This window comes from Oncorhynchus mykiss, chromosome 2 (assembly GCF_013265735.2).
Source record: "Oncorhynchus mykiss isolate Arlee chromosome 2, USDA_OmykA_1.1, whole genome shotgun sequence".
Lineage (NCBI taxonomy): Eukaryota > Metazoa > Chordata > Actinopteri > Salmoniformes > Salmonidae > Oncorhynchus > Oncorhynchus mykiss.
In genome coordinates, this window is record NC_048566.1 from 40949667 (window position 1) to 40974234 (window position 24568).

The window sequence follows — 24568 nt, forward strand, 5'->3', positions numbered from 1 at the left end:
AGCTAGGTGACCTCACATTTTATGTGAGCACAAGCATCCATACACAGTCCAACTGTGTCGTAGGCTACCCACCATAGCATCCTGCAGCAGGTCCTCTAGTCGCGTGGCCGTAGTGGAGCGATCACAGCTGTACTTCTTCTTCATCATCTCCTGCATCTTCTTCATCCTCTCCTCAGCCTCTTTCACGTCCGAGAAGAACTGCGAAAAAGCACAAGAGGATAAGGGCATGTATGTTTGAACAATCAATGAGGACATCAACAATTGTGTTTGGAACTATTACTCATGGAGACGTGCAGGTTTATGAGCCATTCTTTCATTTGAAAATTATTCTGAGCATCCAAACCTGGTAGTACGCTGTGTTCTCTTTGAGGTGAGCCTCGATGCAACAGCACAGCTGTAGGATCCAGCTCCACTGAGTCTGCAGGGCTGCTGTGAAGGCCTGGAAATTAAAGGGGGACATCAAGAGTTGGGCAAAACAGGGTCGTGTTCATTAGGCACCAAGCGGGATAAAACAGACTGAAACACGGAGGGACTACATGAACTTGTCCAATAAGACATGCTTGTTTTCAGTTGCAAAACAATCTACTACGGTATGCGGTTCTGTGTACTAATGCATATGCATCCAGGTTTACCCTGTTATTGCACATGGAGACCACTAGGGGGTAGTGCTGTGCTCACCTCCACTGTCTTCTTGCCGGGGTGGCCCTCCTTCAGCATCTTGTCTCCTGTGGCCTGGATGTCGTTGACCTTTTTCTCTCTCAGCTCCAGCTCACGCATTAGACCCTTCCAAATGAAGATGAGCTATCAATGAGCTATCAACAGCCTTACATTCAGATGAACACTACTCCAGAGTTTGGAAATACTGTATGATCTATTCAATCTTTTTCTATGCTTCAGAAAATGTGCATTTGAGCAACCAGGCTGTCTTAACAGCATTTCTGATATATTTGTCAAGTTATGTATATGGGCTTCTGGGTGGGCAGTTAGACCTACCGAGTAGTTGTCTTTCTTGGCAGTCATGTTGGTGTTGCGGTCACTCCAGTCGTAGTTGACCTCCTCCTCCTCTTTGTCGTTGAGCCACATCAGCTCCTTGGTTGCCGCGCTGACGAACACATAGAGCGAGTCCAGGTTACGCAGACGAGACTTGGAGGAGTTCTGGGAGAGAGCAGTGAAAGAGGGAAGATACAGATTAAATGACATACTGTATGTGTACATTTATGAGAATACAATTATTACCAATCCGGGTGGTAGTTGACCATAACAGCATCTTCACCCAAAAATATGACATTTAACCCAAAAGAATGCTTCTGAATAAAGATCTTACCAGCAGCTTGGCATACTGAAGGTCCAGTTTGCCCAGGTATTGACTGTATGTCCCCTTACTGACTGGGGATAGCTGGGTCTGAGGGACACAAGAGACACACAGGCAACATCAATGTAATGTCACAGTCAGATAGAGAGGATCTAGCACTTGAGGTTGGTAACGAACGTATGCAATGTCTCCATTCCCTCAGATCAAATACAAAAGATATGGAAATATACGGAGAGTCTATGAAACAAAGTTATTATAACACCCCACTAAAACATATTTCCCCTTTGCCCCCTTAAGGTCTAGTACCTCGTCAGCCTTGGCCCGTTCGATCTTGGCGCGGAAGTCGTCCACGGTCTGGTGCAGGCCCCGGTGGCTGCCCAGCTGAGACTCCACGGTGGGCAGGTCCGAGCCCCACTCGGCCTCGTCAATCCGCCTCTGACTCTCCTCCACCCAGGTCAGCAGGTCCTGGGCGTAGCGCAGGGTCACCTCGTCCATCTCAGGACGCGCCCTGGTGGAGGGCTGCTGGATGGACTGGATCATCTGCGACTTGAGGCGCAGGTTATAATCGGTGCGCAGGTTCACAAGACGCTCGTGAAGGCGGTATACCCTGTGGGAACGACACGCATTCGACAGGTAAGTGTTCTGTCCTGTAACACATTTTCTTCGATTACATGAGTATGGTTACACAACAAGCTTAGGTTTCAATCATGACTAGAGGGGGATGGGGATATCATTTAGAGAAAATTGTTTCTATCCTCACAAAGCAAATCGTTGTAATCGATCAGTGTATATAATAGAATAGAATCAAATAGAAAATAGATACTTTATTATCCATTTTGTGAGAAACTGACACGGCCAACACACCTGCGGTACATCTGCTCGGCCTGCAGGTGGCGTCCATCTTTGAGCAGCTGCACGTCGTTGAAGAGCAGGCGGATCATGCCGTCTGCCTTGTCCAGGTCCCGCTCCATCTCGGCAGTGTGCTGAGCCGGCTTCCCTGCACTCAGGAGACGGATGTCCTAGAGGGAGGAGGGCATACCAATATTAATGTCATTAACCTATGAGCTTTCGAGAGACAGAAGGTAAAGGGTTTCTATGGTTGACAGACAAGTAATGCTTCCTCCACTTGGGAGGATTTCATGGCTTGTCAAAGTTGTTGGAGATAGTTAAGATCTTCCTTTTGTTCTGTGAGACTGTACTTATCCAGCCCACCTCATGCTGTTGTATGACAGGAGAGGGAATACCGTTCTGATTGGATGACTGGACACATTGGTTTTGAATGAGGTAGTAAACAGACAGCTAATGATTTTCTAACTGGAGCATATGACTCCAGTTAGACAATCACTGGCCTATAGCAACTTTACATAATTGAGGACAATGGTTGTCCTTAGTTTGTCCCAGTCCCAGCCTCAGTCCCAGCCTCAGTCCCAGCCTCCTCACTGTACAGTCCAAGACTCACCGTCTGCAGCAGGGTCTCCAGCTGGTTGAGCTGCTCCTCACACACACCTGACTCCATCTGGACTTTACTGACAATCCTCTGTAGTCTCTCCAGCCTGAGGGAAGATCATTTTACCTTTATTTAACTAGGCAAGTCAGTTAAGAACAATTTCTTATTTTCAATGACGGCCTAGGAACAGTAGGTTAACTGCCTTGTTCAGGGGCAGAATGACCGATTTTTACTTTGTCAGCTCGGAAATTCGATCTTGCAACCGTTTCGGTTACAAGTCCAACGCTCTAACCACTAGGCTGCCGCCCCAGAAGAGGAGCATTAACACCGATCTGGACAAAACACTGACCTGGTATAGAATTTCACTTCTGTACAATGCTAAAAGTGAACGAATCAATAGAAAAACAAACAAACAAAAACGTTTTATGTATCAAGTATCAAATATAACATATTCCTTGCTTGGCCACAGCTAAAACCGTCATAACATAGTAACACAATTACCCACAACAGCACAATCACTGAAAGTCCAGAACAAGACACTTACAGCCTCTTTGAATGCAGCAGGTACTCTACTCTACAAGGGTCCGTCACAAATGCCATACTCTTGTCCCTATGCTCTCCCTTCTAAAGTCCCAGGTAGAGAGGTGGCTCTTCTTAACACAGCCCCATCGCGTCATGGGAATTCTCTCCCGTCTTGGCAGGGACAACACATTTCTGCTGCGCTTGTTCAGCCATTCCTCATCCCAGTTCATGAATAAGGCTGCCCAGATAGAGCACAGCCCAGTCTGATGAACTTAGTTGAAACTAGCAAACGAGAACTGCCCATTATACTGAACGTGGACCCAGCAAACAAGGCTGTCTCATGACAGTGGACCAGCCCATTTCAAGACGACTTGCAACACAACACCACTCCAGCCATCTAGCCTTATGATATTGATAATATTGGTATTTGATGTCTTCTGACAGGTAATCAGATCTGATTAAGTTACGAGAATGCATTTTCTAAAAAATAAAAAATCGCTCTGTACAAGACTTGGCCCCTGTGAACAGAGGATGTCTTTCTTTGCAATCCCTTCATTGCAGAGGGAAAACATGATTCAATCACAACATCTGGATACAGAGTCTCCGAAATAGGGGAGATGGGTAATATAATTACTGTGCGTTACTTAGCTTCAGATGTTGTTCTTGCAGCGGTTTAAACGGCACATGTAACTAACAAGGAAATGGTCCGATAGAATTGTCTCGAGAAGAATCCATCCGTCACTTTCTGTGGTTTTTATATGAATCATGAATCATCCGCTGTAAGTAAGTTGCACTCATCAACGGTCTGATATTCTAAATCGACGCTCTGTGGCGCTACTTAAATCAAAGAAACTAGTGGAAACGTCCATCTAAAGTCAAGGACGCATGAAGTCATCCCCGAAGAGCTTAGAGAAATCAGGCAGGACAGTGTCCGAGCCCCTACGGCATCATAGATAGCAAACCTCGGGCGTGCCAATGGCATTACTGTTCCAGAGGAACTGACTGTCGACAAACCAGCCTAAACAAGGCCCCAGAGCAGTTCAAGCAAGGAAAACTGGGTTTAATCGACTAATGGAGTTAGTTATCCAGGATTCTCTCACACAGACCAACGAATCAATGACCGGTATTGTGTCGAACAATGACATATTCTTCCCATTTTGTAACATGAAGACCGATTCTTTTCTAACAAAACAGGCAGAAACTAACAAGGTCACTTGAAGAGAGTAGATATATACTAAACAAAAATATAAACGCAGAGTTACAGTTCATATGAGGAAATCAGTCAATTGAAATAATAAATCCATTAGGCCCTAATCTATGGATTTCACATGACTGAGAGTTCAGATACGCATCAGTTGGTCACAGATACCTTTAAAAAAAAAATGGACCTTACAAAGGGCCTTAGGATCTCGTCATTATATTTTTGTGCATTCAAACTGCCATCGCTAAAATGCAATTGTGTTCGTCGTCCGCAGCTTATGCCTGCCCACACCATAACCCCAACACCCCCATGGGGCACTCTGTTCACAACGTTGATATCAGAAAACCGCTCGACCACACGGCGCCATACACGTGCGGTTGTGAGGCCGGTAGGACGCACTGCCAAATTCTCTAAGATTGCGTTGGAGGCGGCTTATGATAAAGAAAGGAACATTAAATTCTCTGGCAACATTCATTAATTCATGAAGTCAGCATACCAATTGAACACTCCTTCAAAACTTTAGACATCTGTGGTATTGAGATTTGTGACAAAACTGCACATTTTAGAGTGCCATTTTATTGTCCCCAGCACAAGGTGCACCTGTGTAATGATCATGGCGTTTAATCAGATTCGTAATATACCACACCTGTCAGGTGGATGGGTTATCTTGGCATCCCCACTAACAGGGATATAAACTAATTTGTGCACATTTGAGATAAATACACTTTGTGTGCATATAGAACATTTCTGGGATCTTTTATTTCAGCTCATGAAACATTTTATTTATTTATTTATTTTTATTTATTTTACCTTTATTTAACTAGGCAAGTCAGTTAAGAACAAATTCTTATTTTCAATGACGGCCTAGGAACAGTGGGTTAACTGCCTGTTCAGGGGCAGAACGACAGTTGTACCTTGTCAGCTCGGGGGTTTGAACTTGCAACCTTCCGGTTACTAGTCCAACGCTCTAACCACTAGGCTACCTGCTGCCCCAGGCACCAAGACTTTACATGTTGCGTTTATATTTTTCGTTCAGTGTAGATCCAGATGAGGATTGATGGAATCGTGGAATTCGTGGAAGAATATGGCCAGACATTGATATCCACCACACAGCTTTACTCACTCACCTCTCAAACTCTATCCTGAGCAGTCGTTCTCTCTCTAGGATGGACACGTGCAGACGGCCCCATTCCTTCTCCACATCAATGGGATGGTAGCCTGGAGGGACCTTGACCTGACCAGCATGCACTGCACTCTGTAGAGGGGGTGGTGTAAAATAATAAGTGTTATCTATCTATATCAATTTGTCAAAAAACTGACTAGAGTATAATGGAATGGGATCCAATAGAGTCGAGTACAATTGAATACAATAGAATAGAATTAATCGAATAGACTAGAATGCAAACAGAATAGAAAATAATAGAATAGAAGCTCTGTGCATGGCTAACCTCAAAGGACTGATAGATGAGTTTGGAACGGTGCTTGTCGGCCTCCTTTGCAGGCAGTTCTGTCTCTTTGAACTTCAAGAACTGACGCCACAGGATCTGAAAGAGAGAGACAGAATGAAGGAGAACATTTTCCCAGCGTTCTCGAACGAACGGTCACAAGGGGGACATGTTTGTATATATATATAAAAAAAAGAATGTGCGGTGAAATGCGTTGTTTTACAGGGTCAGCTATAGTAGTACGGCATCCCTGGAGCTAATTAGTGTTAAGTGCCTTGCTCAAGGACACGTCCGAAGATTTTTCACATTGTCGGCTCAGGTATTCAAACCAGCGACCTTTCGGGTTCCTGGCCCAACGCAGATGGCGTATAAAAGAAGACACAGATGGCGTATAAACACAAATAGAAACAAATAGGAGACTTCTCGAGATACTGCTTATGCCTGTATTTTGGGAACCATTTTCTAGGAAAAGAGATCTTGGAACTAGACCACCTTGAAGCACAATATACCCAGCCTTGTACCGCTCATTCTGATCATGCCATTACATCGGATGAAAAGGAGGTGGGACCATTATAATAGGTGTTCGAGTTGATAAAGGAAATTGGACACAGAAGTGAGTCCTCCTCTGTTTTACTGTACAATTCCTATGTATGTACTGTACAAGATTTGGAAACGGATTACAGCAACTGATAGGTTCGTGAATGTTATATACATTATCCAATAGGAGAACTTAGCTGACCGAGCCTTTATCTGACAGTCCCTTTTTGTCTCCACAGAGGAAGTTGCAGTCACGCAAACGCTTTACGACTCAGAGCTGGCCAGGGAATGGGGAGGGGCAGTACGGAAGATTCCACTGAGGTTGAGGTAGAATAATGTTTGCCTTCGGGTCTGCTTTCCTCAGCTCCGGCGCCATCCACCCAGATGTCACACGATGCCCGCAATCTCAAGGCTGGACACACGCTGTAAGTGCTCCGGTTGATGTGGTATCGAACGGCAGAGCTACCCGCTTGGTCATAATGGCTTAACTATTTAGCGGCCACGCGTCTCAGGAGTGCGTGGCTTCTGTTGATGCACGTGCGCATACATATCAGTAAGCGCTCAGAGAAACGAATCTCCAGAACGATTTGATCATGTAAGGCATCTCTGAATAGGCTTATGGTAACCGAAAATAAATGAAGGTGTGTGTGTGTGGAGAAATGTAATAAACATAATTCACAGCAATAAAAAAAAATGCCTTAGCTACAGACCCCGATATATAGACACAGAAACACATACAGTATATTCAGTATCCAAGCTCCAGTATACATTATGTCTAGTAATAGTACTTTATATGACCAGCAGCAAGTAGCATTCCAATCCCACTCACAACAGCGCTACTAGTAACTGTCCAGGTAGGAGACTCACCTCTATCTCCTCATAGCTGCCTGGGAACCTCCTCTCGCCGAAGATAACGACATGGTGGCTTATCCACTGGCGAATGATAGTGACCAGCTCATAGTACTCCGTCCAGCGCAGCTCCAGCTCCTGTAACACAGACACAGCAGAAAACAGCAGACAATAACAGGGTTTAACAACAGACAGCAAGAGCCTTCTCCTGGAGAGCCATGATAACTCGCCTGCTCACACACCACCCTCACTCAATTAGGTGTCAACAGAGAGAGAGAGAGAGAAAGTATGTTTATGTGCAATAAACAAAGGTTCCCTCCTTTACTCACTTTCATTATATGTTTAGTTATCATTGGAGAACAAATGGCACACTAAAATCTGCAATACACCATTTTGCTTTTCCAACATGGCTCTTCTGTGTGCTGGGATCATGCTGTGGTGTGACATGGTGTTTATTGGGTAGAAGGTTCTTTGAGGTAAACACAGAAGGTTGCTAATTTCCTGCAGCTCCATTAACGATCACAGGATTTCCTCTGTGGTTCCAAACTGAAGTGACTCTGGATGTCAGTGTTTTAAACAAAACAATTCACTCTCATTGAATTCACTCTCATTGAAAGTAGGATTGAATGTAATAACAGTGGCTTAGCGTGCCCCTTTTTGAATGTATCAATCTGAGTCTCGGGACATAACATATGTCCAGTTTGTGAGTATATCAGGTTTAGGGACAATCTTGTAAAAAATAATTGAAGTGATCAGAGATCAGCGGTGGTCAGAAATACACTCACGTTAGCCTGGATTCCATCCTGGACATCCCGGGGCATGGCATCATACAGGGACGACACGTAGGTGATGATGGACTTCTCATCAGGGTGCGGCACGTCAACATCTGGGAAAATAATTGTGTGTTTCTAGATTTTTTTTCACAGCAAAAGAGGAATGGAGACTCTGCAAATACCAAAAACGGAATTAAGTACTTTGAGATTCATTGTATAACAAAACGTTCAGTGTACCCGGTCATTGTTTGGTATGTGAAGATGATTGTAAACATTAGTTATACGCTTAGATCATGTTCATGGTGGATTTGGAGAAAGGGGGGGGGGGGGGGGTATGGATTATATTTCCAAGCTCTTCGTGTTCCATCTGGAGTCTCTCACGCCTGACTCTTCCTCCGTTAAATATCAAAAGTACAAAGCTAGGTGGTACGTGGGCGGAGAACTTGCGGTGCATTCGCTAGGAACAAAACAGAAGCAAACCACGAAAATGGGGAGGGAATTTGCCGAATAGAAACTATTGTTTGCGTTGGAAGAAAACGTTTTCCGTTGCAAAACATTTTGATACAGTGTGCACTTGTGATTCCACCCCTGGTGCGGAGGTCAGCCATCGTTACATGTACTGGAGGATCTCTGTGCAGTCTTACCCTCTGGATCCAACAGGCGTGTCACGCCCAGGTCTGTCTCTGCCACGTTGAAGGCGTACTCCAGGTTCTGCACGTTGGTCTGGCGGTACACCTTACTCATGTCAATGAGTCTAGGCCTGAGGAGACAGAACCATGGGACATCTGTCACGATTGGTGTAAAGGCAGTGTAGGCAGTTGAGGAGGGTATAAGGACTGACCGGGCAGATACTGATAATTCATACCTACATATCACTTGTCCTAAAAAAAAATGTTTTTAAATGGCACGTCTGTATGTCATAAATCTGCAGTGAACACCTGCCTCCCCTGAGGTGCTAGGCATCTATATATGAACGGAATGTTACATGGGGCTGCAGCAGACAACCAGGGCAGACATATTTCAAATTAGATAAACACCTACACTCGCTCCCCGTTACACTCATCTGCACCACGGAGAGGATAGTAAGTGAAATAAAAAGTACCCATAAAGGAAACATGTCATGCACAAACAAATCATGCTGTTACTCAAATTCAAATCTTAACCAATTGAAACATAACATTAAATAAAAAAATAAAAAAATCGGTAACAAAAAATCCATCTCTAATTCATTTTTTATTGCATCCATTAAGTAAAAATGTCACCGTTTAGAGCTCATTCTATATTTTATGGCACAGTATACTCATTCTCTTTACAATACGCTCACATTATTCTGATATACTCTGAAAGTAAAGCCCAAGACGAATAAGAGAGAAGCTTAGAGCAGATCCGTACAGCGATTTGACGTGATAGGTGGAGCGGACAGCGTAGTAGTCCCCAGGGCTCGGGGCTGATTCCTGGCACCGCACCTCCCTAAGAGAGAGCTGCTTCCGTGGCCTGGGGGGCCTCCCTTCTACCCTACTGGGGCTGACCAGCCTCCCCTCCCCTCCCTGGAGGCTGTGAGGGCTCCAGTCATGTCCCAGCCCTGTCCCCTGGCCCAGCTCATGGTCCCCTGAGTGGGAGTCGCAGCTGGAGTGGGCCACTGAGCTGTGGGAGCCCTGGCCTGAGTCGCAGGAGGAGCCTTCTGAGAGGATATCGTCACACTGCATGACCACACGGTCTTCCAATGAGCTGACCAAGCCCGTGACCCTGCTGGACGACCTGTCAGTCCTCTTCCTGGACTTCAAGGACAGCTTCCTCTTCAGATTCGACATCATGGTGCCTTCTGGGAGTTGTAGTCTCCCCAAAACGGAGAGCTAGCTGGCTAGATGTTTCGTACTCTTCCAGTGGCAAGTGAAAAACGTTGCACTTAACAGTGAGCTTCCAATTCCAAAAGGCTTGCTGCTCCAATCATTTTAACCAGCTTCCTTGTGATGGTTTGGCGTTTGCTCAGGAGACAGCCGGGTCCAGGTCTGCAGAATGTGCAGGTTTAATCCCACCCGAGCACTGACGTCTTCAAAAAGACACAATCTTCATGTTGAGGTTACAACGAGTGCTCAACCCTCTCCGTGAGATAATAAACATCTCGGTACCACTAGGAGACTAACTGCTGTCATCCCCTCCTGACCTGACCTCCCAACCTCAGCCCTGTCTGTCCAAAACAGCTCCCCCGATATCAACTGTAACTTTCACCAGTCCAATGTAAGGTCCTTGGTTCCCAGGGTGACAACAACATTCAATCGTCCAAATAAGTGTTTTAAAAAAGTGCCGACTGTAGGCTGTGCAAAAAGTAACTCTGCGGTGTTTGCCGTTTGAGTAGGAGTGTTACAATGACACACTTCTCTCCTTATGAAAATCAGCTAGTAGACTGCCTTAGGTGACACTCACAACTTAAAAAGTGTTCTCTCTATCTCTCTCTCGCTCTCTGTTAGAGAGAGCAGGGTGTAGCTCAACTTTGCAGGTACACGCACAGCTTTGATTGAACCTGCCCTGTGGGCCTCTCTTTCTTCCTTCCTTTAGTGCCACACCTTGCTGGGTATTTACCCAGATTTCCCTCATCACATGTCCCTCTTTCAGTCGCTCTCATAATTCATTCAGACTCCCTGGGGATGTGCAGGGTGCTGCTTTCATTACATGTTATGTGCTGGAAAACACTATTATTTACAGATAATGTGGCTGTCTCTGTGACTTTTTAGGCCTCCGCCTAAACTTTGAGAGACCACAGACATGTCTCCACTCATCCACTCTCATATTCATGTCTACATGTAACTGTATGCTTCAACAGTGACTAAAGCAGCTCCGAGGCCATTGTAATACTAACAGAAGGACTGAGAACTCATCTAGTCACTCCTCTAGTCCAGGGCTCCCTAAAAAAAGGATTCCTATACATTTTTTTAACCTTTATTTAACTAGGCAAGTCAGTTAAGAATAAATTCTTATTTTCAATGACGGCCTAGGAACAGTGGGTAAACTGCCTGTTCAGGGGCAGAACAACTGGTTTGTACCTTGTCAGCTCGGGGATATGAACTTGCAACCTTTCGGTTACTAGTCCAACGCTCTAACCACTAGGCTACCCTGCTGCACAGGGAAAGGATAAGTAATAAGTGAAAGGATAAGTAAACAAACCCATCTTTCCCAATTCTATACCACCCAGGTGCCTCAGACAGCACCCTCTCCACCTGAACGTATATTAGTGAGTCTAATAACATAATAATAACAGCATACACAGTAAGTGCTCAAATCAGTGCCGTTATCTGTATCCATCTGGCACAACACCCACCTGTGGTATTCCAAGCCCAGGGCACTGACAAGTTCAAAGGAATGTCTTATTAGAGCTGCCTGAAACCTGTACGATCCGGTACGGCCAGGAGAGGAGATTGAACAACTACAGAGTTAGAATAAAAATTTAATTTACCTCAGGACTAGTCAGAACTGAGAAATAAACACTAAGTGGACACACAAACCTATTTTATAAGACATGGAAAATCTATCGCTCTTTTGTTGAAACTAGTGTCTGATTGATTTATGTACCTGATAGTTTACATTTGTACTAAATATACACTACGTTACCAAAATTATGTGGACACTTGTTCGTCAGATTCCAAAATCATGGACATTAATATGGAGTTGGTCCCCCCTTTGCTGCTATAACAGCCTCCACTCTTCTGGGAAGGCTTTCCACAAGATTATGGAACATTGCTGTGGGGACTTGCTTCCATTCAGCCACAAGACCATTAGTGAGGTCAGGCACTGATGTTGGGCGATTAGGCCTGGCTCACAGTATGTGTTCCAATTCATCCCAGAGGTGTTCGATGGGATTGAGGTCAGGGCCCTGTGCAGGCCAGCCAAATTCGGCCACACCGATCGACAAACCATTTCTGTATGTACCTCGCTTTGTGCACGGTGGTTTTGTCATGCTGAAACAGGAAGGGGACTTCCCCAAAATGTTGCCACAAAGTTGGAAGCACAAAATCGTCTAGAATGTCATTGTATGCTGTAGCGTTAACATTTCCCTTCACTGAAACTAAGGGGCCTAGCCCGAACCATGAAAAACAGCCCCAGACCATTATGCCTCCTCCACCAAACTTTACAGTTGGTACTATGCATTGGGGCAGGTAGCGTTCTCCTGGCATCTGCCAAACCCAGATTCGTCCGTCGGACTGCCAGATGGTGAAGCGTGATTCATCACTCCAAAGAACGCGTTTCCACTGTTCCAGAGTCCAATGGCGGCGAGCTTTACACCCCTCCAGCGGTGTAAAGCTTTACACCTCTCCAGTCGATGCTTGGCATTGTGCATGGTGATCTTAGGCTTGTGTGCGGCTGCTCGGCCATGGAAAACCATTTTATGAAGGTCCTGACGAACAGTTCTTGGGCATATGTTGCTTCCAGAGGCCGTTTGGAACTTGGTAGTAAGTGTTGAAACCGAGGACAGACGATTTTTACATGCTACACGCTTTAGCACCCCGCGATCCCGTTCTGTGAGCTTGTGTGGCCTACCACTTCACAGCTGAGCCGTTGTTGCTCCTAGACGTTTCCACTTCAGAATAAAAACACTTACAATTGACCGGGGCAGCTCTAGCAGGGCAGAAATTTGACGAACTGACTTGGAAAGGTGTCATCCTATGACGGTACCAGGTTGAGAGTCACCGAGCTCTTCAGTAAGGCCATTCTACTGCCAATGTTTGTCTATGGAGATTGCATTGCGGTGTGCTTGATTTTATACACCTATCAGCAACGGGTGTGGCTGAAATATCCAAATTCACTAATTTGACGAGGTGTCCACATACTTTTGTAGATGTACAGTTGAAGTCGGAAGTTTACATACACCTTAGCCAAATACACTTAGTTTTTCACAATTCCTGACATTTAGTCCTAGTAAAAATTCTGTCTTAGGTCAGTTAGGATAACCACTTTATTTTAAGAATGTGAAATGTCAGAATAATAGCAGAGAGAATGATTTATTTATTATATATTTTTTCACATTCCCAATGAATTTTGGCCCATTCCTCCTGACAAAGCTGGTGTACCCGAGTCAAGTTTGTAGGCTTCCTTGCTCGCACACGCTTTTTCAGTTCTGCCTACATATTTATGGGACTGAGGTCAGGGCTTTAAGCCATTTTGCCACAACATCTGAAGTATGCTTGTGGTAATTGTTCATTTGGAAGACCCATTTGCAACCAAGCATTAACTTTCTGATCGATGTCTTGAGATGTTGCTTCAATATATCCACATAATTTTCCTCCTCATGATGCCATCTATTTTGTGAAGTGCACCAGTCCCTCCTGCAGCAAAGCACCCCCACAACATGATGCTGTCGTGCTTCACGGTTGGGATGGTGTTCTTCGGCTTGAACACCTCCCCCTTTTTCCTTCACACATAACGATGGTCATTATGGCCAAATCATCTTCATCTCTAGGAGACAGAACGCGTCTCCTTCCTGAGCGGCATGACGGCTGCGTGGTCCCATGGTGCTTATACTTGCGTACTGTTGTTTGTACAGATGAACGTGGTACCTTCATGCGCTTGGAAATTGCTCCCAAGGATGAACCAGACTTGTGGAGGTCTACAATTTTTTTTCTGATGCCTTGGTTGATTTCTTTTGATTTTCCCATGATGTCAAGGAAAGAGGCACAGAGTTTGAAGGTCGGCCTTGAAATACATCCACAGGAACACCTCTAATTGACTTAAATGATGTCAATTAGCCTGTCAGAAGCTTATAAAGCCATGACATAATTTTCTGGAATTTTCCAAGCTGTTTAAAGGCACAGTCAACTTAAGTGTATGTAAACTTCTGACCCACTGGAATTGTGATACAGTGCATTATACTGTAAGTGAAATAATCTGTCTGTAAACAATTGTTGTAACAATTACTTGTGTCATGCACAAAGTAGATGTCCTAACCGACTTGCCAAAACTATAGTTTGTTTAGCAAAAAATGTGTAGAGTGGTTGAAAAACAAATATTAATGACTCCAACCTAAGTGTTGGTAAACTTCTGACTTCAACTGTAGTGTATATTAAATATGATGTGAACATCAATACGAGGATACAAATCTATATTTTTTTAAATAAAATAAATATTGCCCAGGGTGGATGGGGAGGGATTTGGACACATGTAAAAGAGAAAAATACCACTATGAATTACTGGTAATTTAGATACTAATGGTCAAGCAGTTAGCTATTTATATTGTACATTTGAAGCAGCTCTTCTACCAGGCACACCTACCAATGATTGTACCTATATATTACCTTATGTATGACCTTGTGATAATAATAATAATAATTTGAAGGACTAGTCAGAACCAGCATGGCACACACTACCATTTGACAATATGTCCCATTCCTGCCCTATCTGCTTCACATCATGTCATGACAACCCCGTTGCATGTAGCTTAGCACTAGCGGAGACGCTAGGACAAGACATATCAACACCAAATAGTGCCACTGTACCCACTCATGTTACTACTGTGGGTAATAACATGAGTGTGTACAGTCTACAGAGGGGTGCATTTGGGGTACTATTTTTGGGGTTAATCTCACCTTTAAGAATAAACCTGAAATGGCTGGAGGTGAGGCTACATTTGAGGAGACAGCGGGGCTTACGTGTAACATTCTGATGTTCCAATCCAAAGATGTTCACCAGTATCTGAACATTAGGTGCAGTATAGTCTCTTTTGACATACTTTACCCAAGATTTGGTTCTGGGTACAGAGATTAAATACTGTAAACCGTATTGTGGCTTGAGGTGTCGGCCGCCAAATAATAACAACATATGCCATTTAGCAGACCCTTCCGTCAATCACGCGTGCATATATTTTACATTCAGGCGGTCACGGGAATCGATACCCAGTATCCTGGCATTACAAGCAGCATGTTTCTACCAACTGACCCACAGAGGACCACTTACTGGTGTTTGTGGATGACGGCGCTGAAGAGCTTGCCGTCCCTCCAGCTGGTGGTGAAGTTGTCACAACGGATGCCCTGGTAGCCCTCCACCATGCTCTGGGACCACATCAGCAGCTTCTCCTTGGCCGTCATGTTGTCTGACTGGCCATTCACCTGGATGTCCGAGATCTAACAGGGGAGGATAGATACCGGGGTTAGACGGGGGAGGATAGACACCGGGGTTAGACGGGGGAGGATAGACACCGGGGTTAGACGGGGGAGGATAGACACCGGGGTTAGACGGGGGAGGATAGACACCAGGGTTAGACGGGGGAGGATAGACACCGGGGTTAGAGAGGGGAGGAGGCCACACGCTACCAGGGTTGGGGTCAATTCCATTTAAATTTGGTCAATACGGGACGTTAACTCAAATTGGATGAAAACGCCTCCTCAATGACAAGATTTGGAATAGAAAATGGAATTTCAGTTGACTTCCTGGATTGAATGAATTGATATGGAATTGATCCCAACCCTGCTTGTCATGGTGGCAGAGGGAGATAGTTTGAAACAATAAAGATATCATCTATTTGAGAAAATTGATTATGCATTGTAATGGATGGGGTTTGATTCAATCATATGATATTCTGGTTCAACATGAATCAGGTTTGTCTACCTCAATGATCTGTGGTGGAAAACAAGAAAAAACATTGTTTTTCAGCCAGGGGAGGCAACTCTGTCATCAATAATACATATGTGACATCAAAGTGAACCGCCAACTAGATCTCAATTCCTAGGTCATTGAAAAGGTGGGAGGGATGTCCGGCGAAGACTGCTCCTGCTTTGGGTCTCAAGACACAACTTAAGCACTATCTGGTCCAGTGCGGGAACACACACCATTGGCTAATGTGGCAGGACTTTATTTGGGCTGGAATGGAAATTAAATGAGTCACAGTCACCAGAGGCTCAGAGGGTACTCTCTGTTCTTGCCAAAAGACCGCTCATTTACCAAATTCTCTGCCGACTGGTCTCTTTCTGTAGTCGGTGTGTGTGGGTATACTGTAAGTGTGTGTGTGTGTGTGTGTGTGTGTGTGTGTGTGTGTGTGTGTGTGTGTGTTCTCCTCGGGATCCAATCCACCCTCGATGGCCCCACCCTAAACCTCACCCCTCTGAAGAAGAGGAGAATTCCTATGATGACTCACCAGGCACCGGCCCTGCTGTGTTTTCTCCTTCTGAGAAATGGGAGATACCCCTCTCTATCCAACGCAGTACATGGAGTACAGTAAACCAATGTAAAACAACAACTAGAAGTTGAACTGATGTCTGTTCCCAGTGGGTATACTCTATACCAGTCTTAGTTAGGTATCAGACCTGTTTTCAAATACTATTTGAAATCATTTATAATACTTTAGCTAGGCTTGATTGAGATTACTTGGCTTAATGGAACCAATAGTCAATGCTACCTTGGAGAATAGTTTGCAGGACACAATGTTCGTTTAGTTCCTCTGCCTACATCGGCACATGGGTCCCACCTGGGTTCAAATACTATTTGACATCTTTCAAATACTTTTCATGTTTCCTTAAGCCTTCCTGGAGTGCCAGTTGGGCAGGGTTTGACTATTGTATTGGTTCCACTATGCCAGGCAAACTCAATCAAGCCTAGCTAAATGATTTGAAATGATTATTGAAATTGTGCAGTAAGACTGGTGTAGAGTATACCCACAGGGCACAGACGTCAGTTCAACTTCTAGTATCTCACCATGTCATTCGATTTTGGTTGAAAGTTGTGAGAAAAAAAAGCAGTGGTGTGAAGTACTTAAGTAAAAATACTTTAATGTAATACTTAAGTCATTTTTGGGGGGTATCTGTACTTTACTTTATTATTAATATTTTGGACAACTTTTACTTCACTACATTCCTAAAGAAAATATTGTACTTTTTACTTCCTACATTTTCCCTGACAACCAAAAGCACTAGTTACATTTTGAATGCTTAGCAGGCCAGGAAAATGGTCAAATTCAAGCACATATCAAGAGAACACGTGGTCATCCCTACTGCCTCTGGCCTGGTGGACTCACTAAACACAAATGTAAATCATTTGTAAATAATGTCTGAGTGTGGGAGTCTGCCCCTGGCTTTCCATACATTTTAAAATAAAAAAAAATGTGCAGTCTGCTTTGCTTAAGATAAGGGATTTTAAATGACTTACTTTTACTTTTGATACTTAAGTATATTTTAGCAATTACATTTACTCTTGATACTTTCATTTAAAAGCAAATACTTTTAGACTTTTATTCAAGTAGTATTTTACCGGCTGACTTTCACTTTTACTTGAGTAACTTTATATTAAGGTATCTATACTTTTCTTCAAGTATGACAATTGGGTACTTTTTCCACCTCTGTTAAAATAATTATAATTATTAAACTGTAATAATACTATGATTGAAATATATTTCATAATAATTTGATAACAGATTTGACAGCAATGTGATTTTCTGAAAGCGATGTGGTAACATTTCGAGTGATTGAGATCAAATATGATTGGATTGAGTTAAATTTGTGATTGTTGCTGATTGGCTTGGATCAGAGCCAATGGGATAGGAGGATGAGGAGCTATATGATATGGGAACACAACACTGACAAAGAAGGACACCTGGAAGTGAAGGATGATGGTCCATATCAGCCCAAGGGTCAGCTTGGGGTTACCATCCGCAATGTCATCGTTTCTGATGTTCACCAGCTTGACCTGTGATTGGACGACAGAGAAGAGCGAGACTTAACAATTATAGTAGCTCACATCATAGTAGATACATTATTACCCTGTTCCAATGCATTTAGATAATTGTCTCAGTCACGTCACTTACAGTAAGTCATCTTAATACAGTACAAGATAAGTAAACTCAGAGGGTAACTCATGTTACATTTTCTCCATTATTATATTTCAATTGTTGTTTCTCTTACCTGTCGGTGTTTGAGGAAGTCCAGTGCCATCTGTACATTCTGCAGCTTGTGGAATCTCATGCGGCCTTTCTCTCTGGGCTGGAGAGAGGGAGAGAGGGAGAGAGGGAGAGGGAGAGGGAGAGGGAGAGAGAGAGAGAGAGAGAGAGAGGAGTGGGGGAAAGAGAGAGAACGACAGAGAGAAAGAGACAAAGAAGGGGGAGACCGAGAGAGAGAGTGGGTGGGGGGGTTAGAAACAGACTGGACAGGAGTTCATGCTACCTTAGAAGAGGCGTGGAGAAATGCGAGTGAGACATTACGTCGGAAGAGAAAAATGTGATACAGCTACGACAATATTCGACAAACAGGAAAAGGGAAATTGGGAAATAAGTTGTGGACTCAATGACAAGAGTACACCCGATTTTCCTCCAAAGGAAAGGATGAACGACAAAGAATACGATGAATAACTGAGGTGTCTCACAGATCTCCAAGTACAACTTCCCTCATTATAAAACCACATGATTGACATCATACCTGTTCTTCACCTTCGACAGACAAACACAGAGGTAAATAGGAGATATATTTGGAGTGAAGGGGGGGAGCATCAGTCATGCATTGGCTGAGCCAATAACATGATTAGTTATTAGGTGCAGGAATCTTTGGTTGGTTGGTTGGTTGGTTGGTTGGTTGGTTTTGAATTGTGTCACCACTTCATACATGTGTTCTGATTGGAGAACAATGAACTGAAGACTTCCACTTCCAAAGAATACTGTATTTGTGCTATGTAATAAGCTTTAGTAATTGAGCTAAACAGAAACCAAGTTATTTTCAAACTGATAATTTCCAGTGCTTCAAGTATTGTTATAGCATCAATGACTAGTCAATGAAGTAGTTAGTCAATTATGTCCTTCCTTCATTCAGCCATGGCACCTACTAATAACAGAGGGTATTTGTTTACAGCCAGCAGCGAAATGGTTAATGCACCTCTGAGACTTTGCAATGATAAATAAGTGATGCCCAAAAGGGGGGGGAAAAATGGAATCATAAGCACAGCAAGTGACATCATGCACAGCCGAGCCACTGGGTAATGGATGACTCAAGCCACATGAAGTAGAAGATGATGGCGGCCGAGTTATAGAAAACCCCACTCACCAACCGCAAGTTCCTGACCACGTCTCTCTCCCTTGCCTAGCCCCAGCAAAGAGCAGTGCAAAGAGAGGAGGCATAGGCCAAAGGGCAAAGGTCAGCATACAGGAAAGGGGGGGAGAGTGTAGGGGGGTAAAGAGGGGGACATGAGGAGAGGGGGGAGCAGAGAAGGAGAACCAGAGAACAGTCAGACAGGAGCACACAGTACAAAAAGAGAAGCCAAAGTGGGGTTAATGTGTTAGGACCATGGAGGCGTCTGGTAGATGAGCAGAGACCAGCAGAGACCAGCAGAGCGATGAGCTACTGTAGCAGAGACAGAGTGCAAGGCATCCATAGAGTTCTGCAGTAACCTATAATGCATCATCATAATGTGCAAGCATCCAGTGTTGCTAGCATCTTACTGACTTATTTTTAAAAAAAAATCGAAACAACTACAAATGGTTAACATTTCCGGGGACAAGAATGAAAGGTAGGTAAGCAGGGGTTGTCTTAGACAGTAAATGGGTCTTTGTTTACTTTCCAGTTACTGTCTAGTTAGGTTGTGCTACGACTTGAAAGTCTAGCTAATGTTTTGCTTTGCTTCAGGGATTGTATACCGGTTTGGATTAGGTAGGTATAAATAAGGGTTCGACTTATGTTTCTTAGGGTCAGGTTTTCAGAGTGGGGGGGGGTTGGATCAAGGTTGGTCGCAAGATGCCAAGATCAGTCCATTCACCAATCAGAAGTCAGCAGCACTCACCAGCGTCTCCCCAGAGAGGACCTCCAGGAGGGAGATCAGGTTGTGTCCATCTCTCAGGTCTTCATACAGGTCTGTGACCTGACGCTGTGACTGTGGAACAGAAAGAGAAGGGAGAGATGTAAGGCAAGGGTTGTCATCACAATGCATTTTTTGTTGTTGCGCCACACCTAGACAAAATACCTAGAAGCCGTGCATTGTATTGATGTAATAACGCTTTGATATTCTGGATCTGGTTATGATTCTGATTTGATAGGGTACCTAGACATGGGGATCATTCTCTCACAGTAAACCTTGGAAAGAGCAACCAATCTTTACAGTATAAAACTAGACAAAATGTTCAAGCTCCTCTCGGATCAGTCTACGCGGCTCATGCTATAAACCGTCAGCGCTCGCTCTCTCTCTCTCTGTACATCTGTACAAAGGACAGGAACGCATGGCTGCGGGCAACCAATCAGCCTGCGTTTGACACTCAGACACTTGCTAATTGGCAGCTGCCAGATCTACTGAGAGATGATGGATTGACGGATGACAGGGAGTCTTCATAAAAATAAAAAAAAGTTGCACCAATCAAAAACGACTAAATCTTTCGCACATACATATAAACAGTACAAACACAGGCAGATACCTGCACATGAAAACAGATACTACAGTGAGTCTTGGGACTGCATGCCTGCTATAATCAATTCCAGTCAGAAAGATGAACCGTGATCGTGAGCAGAAGAGGGTGTAAGCTTAGAAAGAGACGTAAGGGAATGACTGAAACTGAGGGATTTGTGGGCCCACAGTCCACAAGGCATAGTCCTATTTCTGTGTGACACCGTCAGTTTAATTCCTCGTACTTTCACAGCGAAGGCATAGGCGTGGGGAGTGGATCGTGTTCAGGTGGAAGGGGAGAAAGTGAGCTACATCAGAATGTGTCCCACATACATTGCCCTTCTGCTGGGGCTTGCAGGCAGCTGGTACCTACCTCTGCTTTCCAGTGCTGGACGGAGGAGAATGAGTGGGTGAGGGACGAGACGGAGAGAACAAAGGGAATAGAGAGGGAGAATGGCCCGAAAGAGGAAGAGAATATGAGTCTGAGATTAGAATGATTCATTATTCAAATGGCACTTTAGTAAAAATAATAATAAAATAAAATAAAGGATGAGTGAAAATTAAAACGGCTAGATGAATAGATTAAAAGAGAATGGTCAAAATAGTTACTAACATTAGTGTTTTATGACATGGTTAATGTTGGGAGATTGCAGGCAATGCCTTGCTACTGTGTCAGTGTGTTGCTCTGTCCTCGCACAGGCATGTACAGGTATGGTATGTACGCAAGTATGTATGCAAGTCTCGACCCTGCAAGTTGTAACACCCACTACTACCTTGATTTATTACTGGCATCAATGGTAAGTACTTATATAATACTGTGTGTTATAAGTAGTTATACAACCCTGTGTGTGAACACAGTAGCTCACTCCTGCCCACCTGTGGTGTACACACTCCACCGGTGGTGGCTTGAAATGCAGCGAGGGTTGATGATGGCCACTAGGGATCCCTGTTCACACATTAATCGTGTAAGATTGTTCAACTTCAACTAAGAGTCTCCAACTTCAACAATATTATACAAGTTGTACGTCTGGAACTGATGGGACAAGATCGCATAACATTCAAGTGTTTTTCTTCAGTTGAACTGCGTGGGGCTGCAACACAACGATGCGGCCAAATTACCTCAGGTCAGTCAATATCCGACTTAAATTTGAAGGCATTCTACAGTATAATTGCAGTGTGAAATTCTTCTCTCTCATTGCTTCCTCTATGGTAGCTTACAACAGTCTCTCTCTGCTGTCCTGTGGCATATGTTTAAACCCTGTCTGTCATCAAAACACAATAGCCCATGTCGGAGAAGCTCAGATTGAGTCAGCGTGATCAGGTGGTGTCATGTGCACTCCAGTCAACTCGAGTCAAGTGATCCATTTGATCGGCCCTCATTGTGAGTCCATCAAGGTTAAAACCATTAGGGCCAGTCAACACAGAACCTGACAACTCCTCATCCACCACAAACCACACACTAGGCTTTCCCATTACAAAACACACTTTAGGTGATGCGTCCTTCAGTTAACCTAGGGTTTACACGTAGGTGATGCGTCCTTCAGTTAACCTAGGGTTACACGTAGGTGATGCGTCCTTCAGTTAACCTAGGGTTACACGTAGGTGATGCGTCCTTCAGTTAACCTAGGGTTTACACGTAGGTGATGCGTCCTTCAGTTAACCTAGGTTACACGTAGGTGATGCGTCCTTCAGTTAACCTAGGGTTTACACGTAGGTGATGCGTCCTTCAGTTAACCTAGGTTACACGTAGGTGATGCGTCCTTCAGTTAACCTAGGGTTACACGTAGGTGATGCGTCCTTCAGTTAACCTAGGGTTTACACGTAGGTGATGCGTCCTTCAGTTAACCTAGGTTACACGTAGGTGATGCGTCCTTCAGTTAACCTAGGTTACACATAGGTGATGCGTCCTTCAGTTAACCTAGGTTACACGTAGGTGATGCGTCCTTCAGTTAACCTAGGTTACACGTAGGTGATGCGTCCTTCAGTTAACCTAGGGTTACACGTAGTATTATAATGTTGAACGCCTATAAAGAAAAAAAAACACACGTCATTGTATAAGAAAATAGGGATACTTTCTGTCTCTCCGGTCTGTACACTTCATTAAAAGTGAACGGGGCATTACATCTGCAGAATGATGTAAGCCACAGTGGATTTCTTTTTACGTAACACCGTAAAATAACGGCTGAGAAACGCTCCATTCGGTCTTTCCACCCTTGTTGACACACAACAAGATTTATGCTCGAGTGAAAGTTATTCCATATCCTTTTACAACCCCTCGTGGTCCACCCCGGGACGTGACCGACTGGAAACGCATTAACAACATTACTTCAACATTAGTTCAACATCAGAAGAGCAGGCTTTCACACGGACAGACTGTTATAACACTTTCGTTTTACCGCAAAATTAATTTTAATGACGAGGCTAGTTCTGTAACAATTCATTGCATACCACATATTGTGTACGGTATTAAACCGTTTCTCAGAAGACCGTTCTCTCTTAAGAAAGCTCTTAATTAAGCATTCGTCTACTTCATGTCAATACATAGCCGACTTAATCTAAACTTTCTAAAGGTAAAATGTACCGACTTCGCAGTTTGTCGAACATTAAATGAGATGCAAATCTTGTCACATAGGCCTACCGTTTTGTCATACTGGTAGCGGGAAGACAAGAGACACAGATTGATTCCTCTGATAATGTCTGTAAGGAGCACTTAAGGACCTTGACTAGCAAAGAGCTAAGGGCGGGCGGGCAGTCAGCCAGCCACCCAGACTCAACAGTCAGTCTGTGTAGCACATGTGCTACTGTTGGCCCAGCCAGGAGCCACCGGGCCTTGGGCCCAGAACAGAATGTGGTGCTTCAGAGGCAAAGAGCAAAACGAATCCAGATGTCTGTGACTCACATAAAACACTCAACGAAAAGACTGTGTGCTTGTGTGTTATATCAGGAACAGAGTGTGTACGCACAGCACGGCGCACATACACTGTGCATGGAAAGGAAAATAGTATTTTGTTCTTTTTTTTTAGGGGAAATTAATGGGTTTGTTTCTTTTGAGGGAGAATGGAGAAGTATGAGGAGTCCCTTAATGGCTTGAGCTGTAAACGTTTGGTTACTGGTGGGATTTTGTCAAATGAATTATGACCCGGGGGTATTTATACATGTGCTAGTGGGAGGGGCTGTCGTTATAATGTAAAAATCATGTAAAATAAAACTGATCCTAGACCAGCGCTCCTACTCTGAGATGCTTTATGAATACAAGCCCTGGTGTTTGTTAAAGAGTCGTCCCCGTTTTAAATTTGAAAAACGAAACTACACATCCAAAACACATCAATAAAGTATCTGGCCGGTGTAGTTACGATTCCTGCCAAAGATTCTAGCCTACTCCTGTCATTAGTGGCAAAATTACTTCTGAAGCTAAAAATCTTTTTTTTTGCCGAGAGACTAAATTGCAACCGTCAGAAAACACACAGCTCAGCCCCCATGTGGTTGGTTGGCCAATTATGAGGCATGATTCACGAAGGAAATATCTGCCATTTGCCATTCCTACACATCACTTCTGGACCAGTAGTGATCCAACTCAACATAAAATCCTACTTTGACAACTTCTGTGGTTGTTCTGCCACTTCAGTAACCACCATTTTCATTAGTTTTATGGTATTTGACTGACATTTATGGATAATAACACAGGAATACTGCTTTTGAAAATGCTGTATGAGTCATTGTGAGAAGTCCAGTAAAGCACAGAAACAAAATTGACACAAATCTATTGAAATCAAACTGATGTTGGTTAAAAATGAGTCGGTGTGTGTGTGTGTGCACGTGATTGTCTTTGTGTCTAAACTATTGATACCAGCAATGAGTGCATTAAAGTAAGCAAGGCAGGGAGAGTAAGTTAGGTATTGAGTTATTGAGCATATAAATGTACTCTGGTAGTGTGTGACCATACCTTTATCAAGTGTTTGTTCACCCATTTTGTGAAGGTCTTTTTCTGTACTCGATCCCGTTCGTCTGCAAGACACAAAGAGCAAACGTCAGACATGATTATAGAAAAACAAAGATTAGATAAACCCCCGGAGTACATTAATAAGTCATGTTGAGGTATTCTTTACTGAGGGTTAAGAAAACTCAGTCTAAATGAAAAACAGATCGCAG

The 24568-nt window shown here is 43.9% G+C and overlaps 1 protein-coding gene across 18 annotated transcripts in view; it reads right to left on the reverse strand.

Moving 5' to 3' along the window:
* LOC110489723 (plectin) overlaps positions 1-24568 on the reverse strand; it is a 183765-nt gene that overhangs the window by 21451 nt on the left and 137746 nt on the right. For 7 of the 18 annotated variants that reach the window (XM_036948357.1, XM_036948375.1, XM_036948353.1 and 4 more), the window contains exons 2-21: positions 24363-24424; positions 20793-20807; positions 19826-19915; positions 19093-19128; positions 17965-18042; positions 17657-17749; positions 15029-15195; positions 8731-8846; positions 8099-8199; positions 7332-7451; positions 5931-6026; positions 5610-5737; positions 2772-2865; positions 2177-2331; positions 1619-1919; positions 1325-1402; positions 994-1155; positions 679-783; positions 344-439; positions 73-198 (exon numbers count right to left, since the gene is read on the reverse strand). In XM_036948357.1, coding sequence (XP_036804252.1) covers positions 73-198; positions 344-439; positions 679-783; positions 994-1155; positions 1325-1402; positions 1619-1919; positions 2177-2331; positions 2772-2865; positions 5610-5737; positions 5931-6026; positions 7332-7451; positions 8099-8199; positions 8731-8846; positions 15029-15195; positions 17657-17749; positions 17965-18042; positions 19093-19128; positions 19826-19915; positions 20793-20807; positions 24363-24424 — 2219 coding nt within the window. The remainder of the gene's footprint in view (positions 1-72; positions 199-343; positions 440-678; positions 784-993; positions 1156-1324; positions 1403-1618; positions 1920-2176; positions 2332-2771; positions 2866-5609; positions 5738-5930; positions 6027-7331; positions 7452-8098; positions 8200-8730; positions 8847-15028; positions 15196-17656; positions 17750-17964; positions 18043-19092; positions 19129-19825; positions 19916-20792; positions 20808-24362; positions 24425-24568) is intronic. The other 11 variants (XM_021562579.2, XM_021562550.2, XM_021562528.2 and 8 more) reach the window with 3 other exon arrangements.